The sequence below is a fragment of the Erithacus rubecula genome (genome assembly GCF_903797595.1).
Source record: "Erithacus rubecula genome assembly, chromosome: 2".
Classification (NCBI taxonomy): domain Eukaryota; kingdom Metazoa; phylum Chordata; class Aves; order Passeriformes; family Muscicapidae; genus Erithacus; species Erithacus rubecula.
This window is the reverse complement of record NC_136685.1, coordinates 37,952,675-37,970,017: the sequence shown is the minus strand read 5'-3', so window position 1 is coordinate 37,970,017 and position 17,343 is coordinate 37,952,675. Positions and strand designations below refer to the sequence as shown.

Sequence of the window (17,343 nt, the reverse complement as noted above, 5' to 3'; positions counted from 1 at the left end):
GGAAAAGGAACCACAACATCAGGATTGTATTGTCTGGGTCAGAGAGCTGTTGTACTGGAAGAACACACCAAAAAATTGTGGGAAATTTTCAGAGTAATTAATGAGAGACAAGATTTCAGAGTTCCTAATATTAAAGTAAGACCACATGATACAAGAACTGCGGGTGCCACAGCTTTCATTTTTCAAGTCACACCAGTGCTCTGAAGTATGCAGAGCTCAGAAAGTTACATTTGAAAGTTGTAGAAGCACCCTTTCCTGAGTTTTTAATAAGGATGCTAGTTTTTAATTGATGCATTGGTCAGTCAATAGGTATGCTTTGTTTGAATAGATAATAGTACCTAATATTAAATATCCCAAAAGGTTTTCTTGAAGGTTCTGGGAGTGTTCTTGCTGACTGATGAATAAATGCTGTGTTCTCTTTCACCTGTGAAACTTACTGTCTTCAGATTCCATTAATTTGTGGTGCCAAACCAACAGCAGTTCATATTCTTGTATTCTTTTGTGGAAAATGAACAAATCAAGGTGTTAAAATTGGAACACTCCATGTGTGTGATGTTAAAATTTTCTCTTGTTGCAGATTGACAGATCACCTTTTATCCTTGTGCCAGATTTTATATTGGAGATATTTGTGTTAATTCTGACAGAACAAAATCTGTCATTGACTGTCCTGTTACAAAATATACTGTTGACAAAAATCAAATAACAGTACCAGTGTAACAGCAGAGCTGTTACCACAAGTATGATTGTGAGTTTGCAAAAGCCCATAAAGCTAAATAATGTAATTAAATAATAACTGTATTATTCATGTTGGCTTAGGATTTTAGAACCTTGATTCCTTTGTGAATTCACTGATATTATGAAGCTACCTATTTAACTTTTAATAGTCACACTTGTGTTTTTAACTGTAATTATAATGGCTCTTATTTGTCACTCCTCTCTAAAGAGTCAGAAGATATCACTGTCCTGTGACAAACTGGTAGTCATTGCTATGACTAAGACAAATAGAAGCCATTATTTGAGCCTAGATAAAGATAGAAATCTATGTAATAGGCCTCCTGCTGAAATATCAGTTATTTTAGGGTATATGGTGCTTGCATTGCATGGAAAAAAAAAACCTAAATCATAGACTTTGTTCTGGCTTGCCATGTCTTCCCAGGGAAAACTACCTGCAGTTCAAAGGGCATGCTCCACCTCCTCGCTTGGCCTCTGTTCTTGCTTTCATTCTTCAAGTACTTCAGAGAACTCAGAGCATTGAACTGTGTGACATCGACTTGGTTCTCCCAGCTGTGTTGAAATGCTTGGTACTGGTTAATGAGCTGCAAGGTGAGCTGTTTATTTGCTTTAAGTACATCTCTCTACACCTGCAAGATTTCTGCACTGCTTTCATTCCAATATTTAAGACTCTCAGATGAGGTGAATAAAAAAATCCGGCCAGCTAAACTGGATGAGGCTTTTTTTATTTTTGCATTAACTGGTCTGGGACTTTGTCTCTCAGGCAGAGAAGTCCTGCCTCATTTAACTTTCTAATAAACCAATCAACTTCTCAGGAATCTGAAGGCATTTAGTTTTTCCCCATCCTTCCCATATAATCTCCTCCATTAGCAATTGTGGAATTTTTCTTCCACCTAAAAATTTGAGACCAAATAAGACTAGTGTATGTTCTCCCCATAGAGGCATTATAAATGGATTAAAAGTACCATGTTGGTCTCTGAAGATACTTTTGAGTCTTCTTTCTTCTTTTAGCATGCTTTGTATTGTAGCAAGAACATCTTTATTTTTAGCTACTTAAAGAATTAAGCACTCTTTTCACCCCACCATTGTATAACAAATGTACCTGAACTCAAAATTTTCATTTCTTGCTGCTAGAGAGGCATTAAGCAAAATTTGGATTCAACTCCAACTTCTCCTGGGAGTTTTCTCTTATAGAGTACTGTTTGATTCTGGTCTATAATAGCTTCAAGGACAAGATGTGCTTAGGAAATTGGCTCAGTCATCACCAATTTTCTTCCCCCTCTTGCCATTACAGCCATATCTGAAATAAACTCAGCCATGAAAGCTGAGGACCCACCTTGCAATGTGCCAGGAAATGAGCTGGAAGTCCTGTAGCCACCAGCTCCCTGCCTTTCTGGACAGGGCTCTGCTGCACCCTTCTAGAAAAGTCCTCGCAGCCCAGTTCCACCTTTATAAAGGAAGGACTGTATCTTGCAACTTTGGTGTTTATTTGGAAACAATTATTGAGAAAACAGTGGGGGAGTTTGGTTTCTTAGGGCTTTCTTTCCCTTAAAAAAACAGTTCAGGTGCATTTCAGAGCAATCTCCATCATTGAAAGTACAGAATAGATCCACATAGCTTTGAGCAGGATATAATGCTGTGACTACCTTTCTTTTGAATCAAATAGGAATGCTTAAAGAATATAAACAGAACTTACATTTGAATAAAACCTCTATTTCCTCTAATTGTATATCCCTTGGCTTTAACTTAAAAATACCACAGTGTATTTAAAAATCTGTTTAAAGGATAATGGTGGTAAAAATAAGACTTTTGCATAAACCTGTAACTCATTCTGTTCTTTATAGCCAATCTAAGTGCTCTCTCAATCATTTCACTTACATAAAAGGAAGATGAAACCCTTCTCTTTTCTCATTTAAAATTTTTTGTCTTCATGAAAGACATTCTCCAGATGGTCAGTTCAAGAGCTCTGTGTGAATCTTGTGATTTTTCTTTTGCAGTTAAAAAAATATCTACAGACATTGTACAGTACATGGTAGAAGGCTGCCAAGCAGGGTCAGGAGGAGAACATGCCACCCAGCTGACTTCTGTGTTTAGGTAACCAGAAAAGATGCCAACTGGCAGCAAAGCTGCTGCAAGCCAATTGACAGTAAACATGTTTTCTTAAAATAACTAATTATCCTAACATGCTGCATTGTTGCTTGTTTATGGCATTTTAGTAATGGAACTTTTGGCACTGGATTTGAACACAGCTTTGCCAAAAAGCCAGAGCAGAAAAATAGAAGTGAGAGACATACCTGCTTCCTCATCAATGAGGTGCTGCTTTGAGAGGCATATAGTAGGGAGGTGTTGCTCCTGTGATGGGGAAAACTCCTTGGGAATGCTGATGGTGCTGTGAAAGATGTGCATGCCTAATTTGAAGTGCAGATAGTCTTCACATAACAAGCTTAGTTTTTTTTAATTTCATTTTGTTACAATAATAGATTATAATGTAAATTATCCTTAATTCATAGTTCTGCAAAATGAATCCTGTGTCTCACATGGATGCAGTAGAAGAGCTGCATGACCTGGCAGCCAGACATCCCACAGCCCTTAAGCACTGCTGCTTTATTGGGCTAGATCTAGGTGAAAACCTTGAGAGGGACTCACTGAAAGAATGGGAGTTTGTGGGAATGCCTCTGTATGTGATACATCACTTTCATGGGATGTCTCATCCTAAGTGCTAATTTTGATTTGAATGTAATCTGTGAGCTTTATAGGCCTCAGCTCCTCAGGCAAATGGATGTGCTTCCATCCAATGATCTGCCCTGTTTAAGATCCAGGGGATCTTTATAAGAAATGCCAACATTGTTTCTGCAAATTTGAATGTAAAACTCTTGTTTTGTTAGACTTTTTATTACAATTATTATTTATTAAATAAGAAATATATGGTTTAGTTTTGCATTCACACACATCATGAAGTAAAACGCTCTGGAACAATGCAGTCCTGGTGAAACAGCAGTGGAATCTGCCAAATTACTTGAAAATAAATGTGTGGAATTTTAGCATTAGGCTTCAAAACCATGGCTTTGTTTAGAGAAAGTATTCCAGGTAGAGTATTCCAGTGTAACAATAGGAAAATTGCTATGCAGCAGATTGCTCGTTCTGATCAGACTCTTCAGTTATTGTTGGCATGTTCTCTGCATCTGTTTTGACCCTGCATTAAGTGCCCTGTATCCCCCTCAGGCAGTTTATCCAGGACTACACTGCTGTCTATGATCACCGAGTTTTCAGCATACTGGAAACAGTGGCAGTCTTGGATCAGACTTTAGTTACCAGCCTCATTCCCACAATCACTCAGTCCCTGAAGGATTCCGAGCACAAACAAGGCCTTGGAAGAAATGCTGCACAGAGGTTTGATTTTCATTTAGTATTGTTTTTTGACAATAAATAGTAGAGGTTTATTCTGTTGAAAGAAAGCAATGTTAAGACAGCATCACAGACACTCAAAAATGAGTGATTTTTAGGTGTTTTCAGCCAGAAATCTCCCTTAACTCAAGCCTTTCATGGTTTTAAGCCATCTATATTTGCTAAATATTTCCAGAGATTTTTGGATAGTAGGGTCCTCAGACCAGAGTAGAATTTATGTGAAGCTAGGTTGTCTGTACACTGTATGTTGCAAAACAGAATTAAGAATTCCTTACCCAAAGAATTTTCCTCTTAGTCCCTGTTTTAGAGGACTTTATGGGTCATATGTGAGACTATAGTATAATCAGCTATGGTCTGAGATGCTTGGAAAGTAAATACCCCCAACTTAATATCAAGAGCTTTTTCATAATCTAAACTTGGAAGAGTTGAGGGTGTCCAGGAAAGGCTGTCTCAGGGTCAGCCTGATGTACCATTATATGCAGAATTTCCTGCTTTTCATCCTTTGATAATGTGTTTTGTAGCTAAAATTTTTGGTTTTCTTTTGTTAAATACTGTTAATATGGTAACATTAATCCCATTATCTATAAAATACTAAAAGATGCAGGTTGTTTGAGATTCCTGAAGTACATGCTTGGAGATTACTGAAGAGCTACATTTCCTTTATCCTCATCACTTAAACCATATATATTATCTAATCTGTTGTCAATGTTTTCTATTAGTAATTTGTATTTAGAATGTGCTCCATTACCCAGCAGCCTGAGGTGATCCATGAGCATTTTATTGTAAGAACACTAATTTTCTCTCTTCAAGAACACCTGATTTTCTCTCTTCAGTCCCAGACTCTAAATAACATGATATTAACATATTCAGTGCAATTACTGTAGACATTAAAGTGCAAATCCATATCTATAGAAGAAATAAGGTTCAGAAGTTGCATTAAATGCATATAGTGGTGATGTCCCAGTGTTGTTATTGCAAGAAACTAGTATGAAAACTGCAGTTTTGTTTGCTCAAGTTAGTATTTCATGACAAAAATAGGTAATTAGAAAAGACCCAAATGTCAGAGGTAGTACTTTAACAATAATTGCATTGTCTGGGTTGGAGAGTATTAGAATGAACTTAAGGTGAAGTGTCTCATCAAGACATATGCACTCTTCTGGAAAATCCACTTGAGTGACAGTTCCCTTCTCAATTCCAGGTTTGTTGTAAAACAGTCATTGTCCTTGATTGAGGATGGTGGTCTATATCTGTCAGTGCTGGGCTGCACCCAAGTGTGAAGGGCTCACATCACCATGCTGTGAGTCACAGGGGTTACTTAGGCAGAAATGAGAGAGCAAATATCATCAAATCTGAATGCTAATATCATCTAGGCCTTGGAAATTCACATTTTTAAATAAGGAACTTGCATTTCACAGCAGTTTACTAAACAAGTAGGCTTCAGAGCAACTCCACTGCACTTCTAGCATAAACATTGCAGTCCTTATTCTTCCTCTGATCTGACCATGCTAAAGAATCACAGCAAACAAAGCAATTGAATAGGCAGGGGGAAATCACCATGTTTTAACATCCCAATATCTAAACAATGTGTTTGGGAATTACACACTTTTATTCCTAGGATGTGTGAGATTGCTAAAGTATCATGTCATAAGTTTTGTCTTTTTCCTCCCCAACAGAGAAGCCTATAAGAGACTCTTATCTCACCTTGCAGAGGCTGGACAAAACGAGATACAAAAACTGGAAAATGAGACAGATCAGTAGTGTGCTGGTGATTAATCCTTTCCTCTTGGACATTATGACATTGTTGGCACCTAAAACTGCAGACTACGACATGCTAGACAAGTTCTTCATCTTTACAATGGAAATACATGTATCAATTTGGTGGTTGCTTTTTCCCCCAATTTATGTATTAATTTAAAAAAAAACTGTGGTATTTTATGATTGTCATGCATTTGAAGATTGACTCAATATCTTGATGAATAGCAGTAGGAAGACTGAAAGCTAATTTATTAAACATTCAAATATCTGTATAAATAGAGCCTATATTACAACACACAAGACAAGATTTCAAAGAATTTCACAACTTAGTTCACATTGAATGAGACCGGTCCCTCTTAATGTACTTTTGAAAAATCTTATTCAGTCTGTTCTTAAGAAAATCATAATTTTGTAATTTCTAATTTATTATGTTAGTAGAATAGGAAAAATGTGTGCTCTCTAGTACTCAACTTGTTGAATGCAATGCATTCACCAGAGGTTGAGCCAGTGTGATAAACCTTGTGTTAAGAGAGAGCTTTTTTTTTTAAATATGTTTATATTGCACAGAATGTATATAGCTGTCTTTAACTTCCACCTGTATTAAAACATTTCAGTATTTTATATTCCTTTGTAAAACCTCTCTGTTTTCTTTGTGGGTAATAGAAGAAAAGGCAGGTTAAGATTTCCTGTTCCCTTCCTTTTCAATGGTATGTTCTTAAAATTGACCTGTAATTTCCAGGGGTCCCAGTGGTCTTTTAATTAGTCATGACATTATTAGTTATCCACTTACACTAGGTGTGAAAGGTGGGAGGGAAAGGGAGGATAGACATCTAATTAAAATACTCATAATTTGATGATAGGCTAGTAATTATTCCTGTTTGCTGGGGAAGTTGGTTCTTTCAAATATTTTTCTGTGTTATGGGTCTTTCCAGGGTGGATCTAGCTCTCTAATTTCATCTATATTTTTTGGTTTTTTAAAGTGCTCAGGAAACTTTCATTAATGGCTGTGATTTCCACACTTTTCACTTCTCTCAATAACCCTGAAGCTTTCTGAAAATTTCTGAAACTACTTACTGGACTTTGGAGTGGGTTTGTCATTAACGGCAACACCAAGTGAGCAGGCTCTTACTTTTAAAGTTATTCACATTTTAATTTTACAACCTTAACGGGAAGGAAAAAATATTTTTATGTCTGATAGCTTCACAAAAATCCCTAAAATCTTGTTCAGAGCAGCTTCCCTTTCGTTACAGTAATCTTATCAAGTCGAACTAGATAATCTTCTTGCCTAAATCAGCTATAGGTACTTCAGATAATGCAGTAACTAAAAGCCTCTTTAGCCTACTTAATAGTGCAGAACATGGAGGTTCTTTTCATTATGAAAGTGACTTATTGAACTTGCATTGTAGCTTCTCATAAGCTTATGTACCTGGCAGTTTTATTCATCCCAGGAGGAATCTGCTTCTGAAAAGCTTTTTTTTTAAAAAAAATTAAAAACACCCCTCTCCAAGTGAAAATAATTGAGATGCCTTTGAAATTTGAGTCCTACCACACAGTAGATCCCAGAACAGATGTCTGACTGTAGTATTACTTCCTGAAAGTAAAAGCTGTGATTCTAAAGGATAGAGCAGATATTAGCATTTAATGATGTGTTTAGTCGGTTATTAAAGACATATTTACTACTAGCTGTAATGGTTGGAAGTTTCTGAAAAAGCAACAGGATTTTATGTAAATGCATAGCAGCTCCTGGTGCATGAGAAATTAATTTAAACAATTTGGAAATTATTATTCTTTGTCACAAAATTAACACAGAAATAAAGCATTTTGCATCATAGTCATCAACCACTGCCAAATGGCTGATCTGATGGGTGGTATGGACATTTGCACATGTGACTGATGGGTCCAGTAATATTATTAAGAGGAAGACTTGCAGAGTGCTAGTTTATGCTGACCTACCAAGTACACACACCAGAACAGCAGTCCAAAACCACTTAGGAGGAATTAAGAAAATGCTGATTTTAACTGAAACAGAGAAAAAAACTGAAAGCTAAAAAAAAAAAAAAAAATTATTTATTAGATGCTGTCTGTATAAAGGCTGCTTAAGGCAATAAACATTATTTAAATTAAACCTTTCTACCTTATTTTACATTGAACAATTTGGTTTTAAAAAGGGTGTATTCCAACTAGATATATGGAAATTTTTTTCATTATGAGGATGGTGAAGCTCTGGGACAGGTTGCTCAAAGAGTTGGCAGACACTTCATCACTGGAAACATTGACGGTCAGGTAAGATGAGGCTCTAGGCAACCTCAGTCACTTGAAGATTAATACTCATTGTAGGGGGGTTTATTATAGGAGGGCAAGGGTGTCTCCCAGTGCCTTGTTTGAAAAGAACACTGCTTGCACAGATAGACATTTCCTGCAACTACAAGTTCTGCAACTGATGGTGAAAATATCCTGAAAATAAAATTGTAGCTAGAGTACCTAATTCACCTAATCTCATCGTTCAAACCCATCTATATAATGCAAAGTTAGTGGTATTAAGCTATTTTGAATATTGTTATGGTTTAACCCCAGCCCACACAGCTGCTCCCCCACCAGTGGGATCAGGGGGAAAGTTGAAAGGTTGAGACAAAGACAGTTTAATGGGGATGGTAAAAGCCATAAATAGGAATGGCAAGCAAATAAAGCAGAGTAAGAAATGAATTCACTGTTTCCCAAGGGCAGGAAAGTGTTCACCAATCCCCAGGACTGCAGGATCCCATCACAGGTAACACTGTAACACATAAGTTGGGAAGACAAACCCATCACTCCAAATGTCTCTTCCTTCCCCTCACTTTATGTACTGAGCATGATGTCACATGGTCTGGAATGTTCTTTGGTCAGTTTGGGTCACCTGTTCTAGTTGTGACTCCTCCCGAGCACCCCCAGCCCCCTCCTCACCAGCACAGCAGTACAAAAATCAGAAAAGGTCTTGGCTCTGAGTCCTGCTCAGCAATAACAAAAACATCTCTATATTATCAACCCAGCGCTCAGCACAAATCCAAACCATAGCACCATACCACCCACTGTGAAGAAAATAACCTCCACCCCAGCCAAACCAGCAAACATCTTAATTACTCATAACTACAAAATCAATGTTTGTCAGTGGAGTTTTAACAAAACTTTTCATTTCAGAATGCTTTTTCTTGCCCTAAAGCCTGGTGCCCAGTCTGCAACCAGACTGTCCTTTTGTTTAGAAATGCGAATACTGGTGATGGGAGACCTGTCTGAAATAGTCATCCTGTGCCTTGCCAGAATTTTCCACACTGATCTCCTTAGCCATAGGACTGTTCCAGGATATAAGATGACTATGTGTGTATATGTACTAAGTACTCCTTTTTCCCTGCAGTGTATAGAATTGAGATCTAAATAGACAGTATTTAATCTTTATGTTTCCCCTGTTCCATCTTCAGGATACCAATCACCTCTGACCCATTATCATCCTTGTGATATGAAACACATGTCCAGCACATGATGAACAATGGCAAGCAGAGGGAAGTCTGGCTTATCTTTCCTTTAGTAACCTGAACAAGATAACATGAAAAAAAATAATCAAACCTTCTGTTCAGAATTCGCATTTGACTTCCATTAATCCCACAAAGCTGTCTCTCTATTTCATAAGAATTTTAATTTTTAATTGTTATTTTATTGTTATTGTTAGCAGAAACATGCTAATTTAAATTACTCTTTCCTTTCATTTTCAATGGAAGAAAAAAGCAGGTGGTGTACATGTTCCAATAAAAGAACTTCTGAAAAAGAAAAATTCACACCTTTTATGCTGGAATAAAGCAGCAGACCTATGGAAAGAGTAAGCTTCTGGCTTATCTGTTGGAATTAAACAGAATAGAAGTTGCCAGTAACATAAACTGCTTGGTCATCTAAGGAACTTTGGTAACTCTGCACTTAAATGCCATATAGTTCCCTCAGGAAACAAAATAGAGGATTTACTGCACTCTGGTTTTCCTTCTTTCAGAAGCTTTTTGAAAATTATGTATGCAATGGGTATTTCCAGTTTAATCATATTTTAGAATTTTTAACTATTACTTAAAACTCAAATTCAGTGTAATCAGCCCATCTGTTAGCAATGGTTATAAAATTATGTTGAAGATTAAAAATCTGATGCAGTGTCAATATGTCCTAGCATAATTAAGCTTGTTTTATGATGAATGACTAGGATATGGCTTTTGTCTACTTGAGCAGCTTTAAAGTGATAAACCTTTTTCAAGCTTAATGTACAAAGTGCAAAGGTATGTACAGAACAACAACAACAAAAAATGTAAAACCTCAGATCCTCTATTCATAGATATAGTATCTTTACAAGCAGAGTAATTCCACATTACAACCAAATTCACTGCATGTCAGGCATCAAACACTACCTTGGCTCTACCCTTCTCCTTGAAGAATGACACCAAAACAGGCATTAAAAATGCAAATTTGCTAAATGCATTATTTGCTTTAGAAAGGCCCAGCATGACCTGCATAGGAACTGGTGGAAAAATTAGCACAGCACTTGCTTACATGAATTGAGGGTGTTGCTAAAAATACTCTGTTCTTCAGTACTTGAAGCATTGCAACATTAAGCATTTTAATTCTGGCATTACTGTGGAACTGCTATATATAATCATCTCTATTGGAAAACCATTCTTCATGTGGACACTTTATCCCTTTATAATGTGTCCTTGGGGGGAAGAAAACCCCTAATTTTGCAAAAATAGAACTGCATAAGTCCTTTATACACAGTCTATGTGCTAAACTTCCTGCAATCTTCCTCCTCTACAAACTCTGCCTGCAGATGAAGTGTTTAAACCTTGCCCTCTTAATTTATTCTACATTTGAATTTTCAATAAACAGATGCCGCCTCTTTTCGCGCTTGTTTCCACATTGTTCCACATTCTGCCTGGGTTGTTTCTGCATGTGTGAATATTCAATTATCTGTTTCTCCACGATTTGCAACTGATGTACTAAATGTCTGTACAGGTTTGGGGGAGGGTAACTGGGGAAGGCAAAATTTAGATAAAAAAGAGTTACAGAAGTTTCAGCTCTTCTAAAAGTCAGGAACTTGCTGCTAAACTAAGAAGAAAATAATAAGCCACAACTAGAAGTCGAAGGATTACAAAAACATTACAGAAGCAGAACTGCTGCACACTGGCTCATAACATGTGAGTGTTTCATTAGTCAGCACTTGGGTGTGAAATGCTCAAGAGACACCAAAGTGGCAGAAGAGGCTGCTGGTGCTGCTGCTCCTTGTGAAAATGAGGCATTTTATGGATTAAAAGCAGAAAGCAGCTGATTCACTTGTGGTTTTTTTATAGCTAAAAGCTGATAACACATCCTAGGACTCAAAGGTAAAGTCTATATTTATATACTTTAATTAAAGTTATATAAAAGAATATTATTCTTTATGGGAGTGGCCTGAAAAAGATCAGAGAACAGCTCTTCAAGACCTTGTGGCCCAAAAGCTGCAGATATAAATATATATCTCTATCTTAACTGCAGATATAAATATCCTTAATGTGTAAATCTAAGGAGTTCAGGGCACAGATTTGCTCTCTCTTCCAAACAGGACAGTCAGTGACTGCTGCATTATTTGCTGGTAAGAGCACCTATTTCCCTGAAGCAGTAGTGAGTTCTCACTGATTGCAACTTGTCCCCTTAGCTTGCACACTCCCAGCTGGATAAATAACTTGTGTTGGCATCTGCTCTCACACTGTGATGATCAGACTCTGGCAACAGAACCAGCAAGCATGGAAATAATATTCTTGTTCAAGACAGCTTTATGGCTGTGTGGAAAAACTGAGCTAAACTGTATGTCAGAGGTATGTACCAAAACCAGTAGACTGGGTAGGGATGAAGGTTGGGTTCTGAGTTGTATGTCTGCCCAAAATAGTACAAAATTCAGAACATCATGGGTGGATCAGGAGGTCATGCACAGGATTTTGCAATCATGGCAGTTTTAGAAGGGAGAGACATTCAATGGAAGGATGGCAGAACAAGGACATGGTGATTCAGAAACTTCAGCTCAGCAGGCAGCCTTTGCAGGAGTCCTGCACAGCTGCAGGTGGCAGGTGAAGCCAGCCTTGCTCTCCCATCCTCACTCCTTCCAGCTGAGACCCCTCAGCCACAGCGGGGTGCTCTCTGCCTGCTCTTGCATCCACAGTCTTTCTTACCTGGCAATAATTAACTGGGTTTTGCTGCTCTGGCAAGGGCTATGAGGCATTTTTGGACTTCAGGTGCAGCAAAGCACCCTCCATCTGTCCTGTAGGTCCTGCAACAAAAGCAGAAAGACCCAGATAGGAAAGAGTGACACAAAAACTTAAACGACAGAGAGGTTGCTTTGAAAGACTTCTGTAATCAGTGGAGCCTGATGATTAAGAGCCAGAGCAGGATCCTGACACTAATAGGAGCATATGTGTTGTCCTGAGGCTCTGTGGCAGAGGTACCCCTAACCAATATAATGTAATTGCACAGCTGTTTAAAACTGCCATTCACAGCACAGACAATTGGTGACAACAACCAGAGCAGCAGAAGTGTCTAAAGAGCAGAACAAACATGATAAATAACCTTCTTGCCTTTCAGACCTTGAACCAAGAGGCACATGCTGCTTTGCAAAGGAAGCTGCCCCCCTCCTCTCCTCAAACCCAGGCCACTGCTGCCACTTTCTGCCACTGCTCAGCAGTCATCCTCATCCATCCCAATCCCTCCCCTTGCTCTCCAGAAGCAGCAGTATAGAAATTATTCCATAGCTACAGCTGTGCGAAGCTATAAGACCTAGGAATAAAAGTCTCTAAACTAAGCTGAGACATAGAAAACACACTTTGCACAATTGTCCAGAAGTGCCCTGGGCTTTACAAACAGGAAGTGTCATTCTGCCCCCGAAACAAAAGGAGATCATTCACCCGGTGTGGTACCTCCAGGATGAGACTCAAAGCCTCTGCAAATGTTTTGATTATTTTAGCCACCCTCCTCTTGAAAATGAGACATGTACTCCATTTGTATCCCTGAAAGCCACACTTAAGTCAAAATTGGAATACTTGCCTGGCTTGGGACCTGCAGTCCACACAGGAAAACAATTTCTGTAAATGGACTGTTCAGAGAGCTGTCCCTTGCATGCAGATTTCCAGGAGTTCAAACAAATTAAAACAAGAAATTAAAATATGTCTTGATGTACAGCCTATCCAGCTCCCACTCAGCATAAAGAAAAGTCCTGCCTAGTATAGGCATGCTTGGTGCACAGAGGGAGATGGTGTTAGCAACTTGAGTCAATGTGCCAGGCAAAGACTGCAGCTGCAGCTCTGCTTGAGGCAACAAAAATGAGAAAGCTCAGCAAAAAAAAACCAAAACACAAAAAACAACCAAAAACCCAATCATAAAACATTCTAACCTGATAAATATGGAAAAGGAAAGGTGATGTTCCACCAGTACATTGCCCAGTGGGAGACAGAAATGATAATAAAGTTAGCTCCCTATAATCAGACCCTTAAAAGTTAAAAGATAGTTTTGATGAGAAAGTGCTGCTCACTGGACAAAGTCAAACCTGTTCCCATTCAGCAGGCACGGGCTACTGCTGCAGCACACTCCTCATGTGGCATTAGCAGAAGCATCAGCAGGAATTTGATAGGTCTGCTCAGGCAGCACAGTGGCAGGGAGCTGATCAGTAGGTATAGCAGAGAAGTGCAGAGTATCCATAAATCAGAAATAGGAAAGATTTAATTACATGCTTGGTTAATATTTACAAACATTGACATTTTTGTTCAATATGTAAATAAAACACAGAGATAAGAGACAGGGGCTGCAGTAGCCAAGCAAAGCCAAAATATACCAGGTTTGAGTATTTGCTGTGAGCTGGCATATGCCTGGAGAGTGGAATGGAGACACACTATATAAACTGAAAGAATAAATAAATAAATATTGACATTGTTCTACACCTGTTTAGCCTCTGGAGACCAGTGATTTGTGGGACCATATGTTGGATAAAATGAGACTGTTCATTGATAATTGTAAATGTGGTGACCCCTTGCAAACTGGATATTAAAAATATTAAGTAAATGGCACATTTTAATTATACAGTAAAGAGGCTGATCTCCACCATTAAAAGACTGCAGCTGTCAGGAAGAATTGATCATATGACAGAAGGTAACATTTATTTGGTAGTAGACCTTGGTAAATGACATCCCAAACAATCTTTAGATTCTCAGACAAATACATTCAGTTCAGACTTGAATTTAACCATGAGGCTTCATTTTCTTTGCCTTTCAGCTGAGGCAATTTTTATCTCTTCCTCATATCCTATAGGGCTTTCTGTTTTGAAGTATTTAAATTTCAGATGAAGTACTATTAAATGAGAAACTGTAAACGATGGGAGTTCAGAATTGGAAGTCAACACATTTGTTATTCTTTTTGCCAAAGGTATTGAGTAAGTTGCATAATTAGCACAGTATTTTATCATCTTTGTCAACATAAACAGAGCTTGTTTATTGTCTTTGAAAGCGCCACTGGTGAACAACGGAATGTGCAGACTCCAAAGAGCAGCAGCCCAGGGAGAGCTGAGAGCATCCACAATGCCTGACGAAGTTGCATAAGGAAATGGAGAAGACAGAAGCAGTCAGTGCCCAGCAGAAATGCACAACACTCTCATGGATCTGCTTCTACGTCTGAGGCCGAGGAGAGGAGCCGCACGCAGGCTTTGTCACTCCCTGCCTGCTGTGATCCGACTTTAAGACAAATGTGTGATGGTAAAGCAGCAGCCCAAGCGGATTCGTTCTTCTCACTGAGCCAGAGAAACCCCTCTGTGCACAGGGTTTGATGCTTTCCCCCTCCACTTCTGGTTCTGTGAAGCGCAAGGAAGGTGTCACATTGTGCCGATCCTGTGGTGAGGCACTTGCAGAGTCTGAAGGTTGGGGCATGTGAAATAAGGAGCTGGAAGGAAGCAGGCTGCTATGCCATTGGAAGCAAAGGGAAGTGTAGGCCCATAGAATACCTCTTCCTTCCCCTCCTTGCTAACGTCCAGCACCTGCACGGCAAAGCATACAAAATATTTTTGGGATCACAGAAGAAAGCTGAAACAAGTTTGCTGGCACCCACCTCATGTATTTACTATTAATCCCAGCAGAAAGGTAGTTTCAGATAATTTTTTAATTATTTATGTATCTGGTGATCCATTTGCTGTTCTCATCACCAACCCAAAACCTGAGCAATGACATTGGATCCTGCTTCCTGGCAGGAGAAAGTGCAGCTGTGCAAGTGGGTTACCCTGTCAACACAGAGCACATATTGTTTGTCAGCTCCGAGGTATTTAGGGGGCACAGAAGCTCTATGGAAGATGGGAATGCCAAATAAATTACTGACTTAAAGTAAGTAAAGATATTTGAAAAAAGTGGAATTTTTCCTCCAAAGGAATAGCAACTCAGTTTTCCTCACCAGGAAGATAAAAGGGCTAGTTTTGCTGGTTAAAGCCAGGCACACTGCCAACAGCTGAGCAGGGACAGCACACACAGCTCTGCCAAATCACTCATTATATTTCTTTTCCCTTTTATGTGGGGACTGTGTCAGGCAGGCTGCCAGTTCATGACCAGTCTGGGGATGTGGACAAATGTCCATTTAAGAAAGCAAGATCCCAGGATTATTTTGCTTGTCACTAAGCTGTATCAAAACCCAGGTGCAATACTGCAAAGTACCTGTTGATTATAAATGATCCCACTGGTGGAGCACAACTGCTACCTCTATACTATGCTACTACTCCATCTAAGCATTATATATACAAGCCAGTCTGAATCACTTTTTTCAATAAATTTTTTTGTATGGTATCCAACAACTTGCTGAAACACAATTATGCTAATGAGCAGAACATGTTTTTAACTGTTTATCTTGCATTATCTTACTCTTTACAAATTCATGATACTAAGTGTTCAATATAGGACCAACACCTTGGCAAACTAATATACTCCCTTCTTATGCTAAGCCTAACTTCTAGTCTTATGGGACAGTTTGGAGGTGAAATTCTAAAATCCAAAAAGCTGGAAGCTGATAAAATTCTTGTTTATCAGCAAAAGTGCAGAAACTGAGATATAAACAAGACTTTCTGTCTTTAACTGTCCAGATGGTCACAAAGCAGTGGCTGTGATGCAGAACTACTTCACTCAGAAACATAAGAATTCCTAACTTCTGCATGAAAATATACCATGAAAGCCATGGATCTGCAGGTCAGCTGCTTTTATAAAAGATGGGAGACCAGAAGAGTTTGTTGGACAGCCCATTGCCTAGGGCAGGGATCAGAAAACTTCCATTGAAGCTTTAAAGCAGTAGGGCAGGTAGCAGGCTGACTGTGCTTGGTCAATGAACAACTTGTTAACTCTGGCTGCCCTTCAGAAACACAAGCTGGAAAGAAAAGAAAAATCCCAATATGGGCTGCAAAATTCTTAGCCCCATCATTCATTTCTGCAACCCTTTTAATTTTGAATTTGACTGTGTAACCAGTGAATATATACACATTATTGTATCCAAACCCTGCCAAAGGAAAGACAATTCAACTCTGGTTTACTGGAATATCTTAGAGGAATTGCATCTATTGGCTCCTCTGGAAATACTTTTAATCTCTACAGTATTTCCTCTCTGTTTATGCAGGTTCAGTGGCTGCATTAGGAATAGCCTTAATCTCTCCTCTTCACATGTATTTTCCTTTTTTAATAACAACTGTGCAAAACTTGTATTTGCAAAATTATTGGAAAAGACTTTAAAAGAAACCTAAATTGCTCACCTGGATACATGCCAAAGGCTCATTTGTCCAAATCGAATAGCCACCAACTAAATATATTCTACCATTGTGGACAGCAACTCCAGACTCATTTTGACCTAAAGCAAAGAAGGAAATAGAAACCACTTTCAGTGTTCAATTAACCCTTTTAACAGCGAGCACTGCAGTTCTGTAATGGGATGCAAGCACTCCTGCCTTCAGAATTCCCAATATGGAGTGAAGGTGAGGCGTGGGGCAGTTCCTTGCTCTCTGCAGGAGCCCTGCCTGGTGCTGCCCAGATGAGCATTAATGTGGCTGTGCAGGGGACCATCTGCTCCCTCCTCACGTGTGTCACATGTGACAGGCGTGGTCCCCACCTGCCCCTCAGCCCCCAAACAGCCTCAGGGGCTGAGAGTGCCCCTCACGTGCTGCCCACACCTGCTCAGCTCCTCCAGGCACAAGCACGGTGAAAATCACAGGAGCTGCTGCACAAGTTCATCCCCATAGCAACGGTCTCCCAACAAGTTTGGAAGTTTTGAAGGAAAAATACAGCTTTAAAAAATCTGCACTACACAGTTCACCAGGCACATTTACTGCCAGTTGTACTGACAAAAAGAAAGGCTTAGCTTCTTAAGGTGCAGGCTGTGGAAACTGGAGGCAGTGGAGAGGAGGCTGCCTCACAG

General features: G+C 39.0%; 2 protein-coding genes across 7 annotated transcripts in view; one reads left to right on the top strand and one right to left on the bottom strand.

The window, feature by feature from the left end:
* Positions 1 to 6,528, top strand: part of MMS22L (MMS22 like, DNA repair protein) — an 86,843-nt gene extending 80,315 nt beyond the window's left edge. For all 3 annotated transcript variants that reach the window (XM_079297868.1, XM_079297869.1, XM_079297867.1), the window contains 4 exons: positions 1,157 to 1,323; positions 2,730 to 2,826; positions 3,955 to 4,122; positions 5,811 to 6,528. In XM_079297868.1, coding sequence (XP_079153994.1) covers positions 1,157 to 1,323; positions 2,730 to 2,826; positions 3,955 to 4,122; positions 5,811 to 5,895 — 517 coding nt within the window. In that variant the 3' untranslated portion in view covers positions 5,896 to 6,528. The remainder of the gene's footprint in view (positions 1 to 1,156; positions 1,324 to 2,729; positions 2,827 to 3,954; positions 4,123 to 5,810) is intronic.
* A 6,020-nt stretch (positions 6,529 to 12,548) lies between these two features.
* The window catches only part of KLHL32 (kelch like family member 32), a 122,043-nt gene continuing 117,248 nt past the window's right edge, over positions 12,549 to 17,343 (bottom strand). For all 4 annotated transcript variants that reach the window (XM_079298788.1, XM_079298787.1, XM_079298786.1 and 1 more), the window contains 2 exons: positions 16,685 to 16,779; positions 12,549 to 14,941 (listed from right to left, as the gene is read on the bottom strand). In XM_079298788.1, the coding sequence (XP_079154914.1) occupies positions 14,780 to 14,941; positions 16,685 to 16,779 (257 nt within the window). In that variant the 3' untranslated portion in view covers positions 12,549 to 14,779. The remainder of the gene's footprint in view (positions 14,942 to 16,684; positions 16,780 to 17,343) is intronic.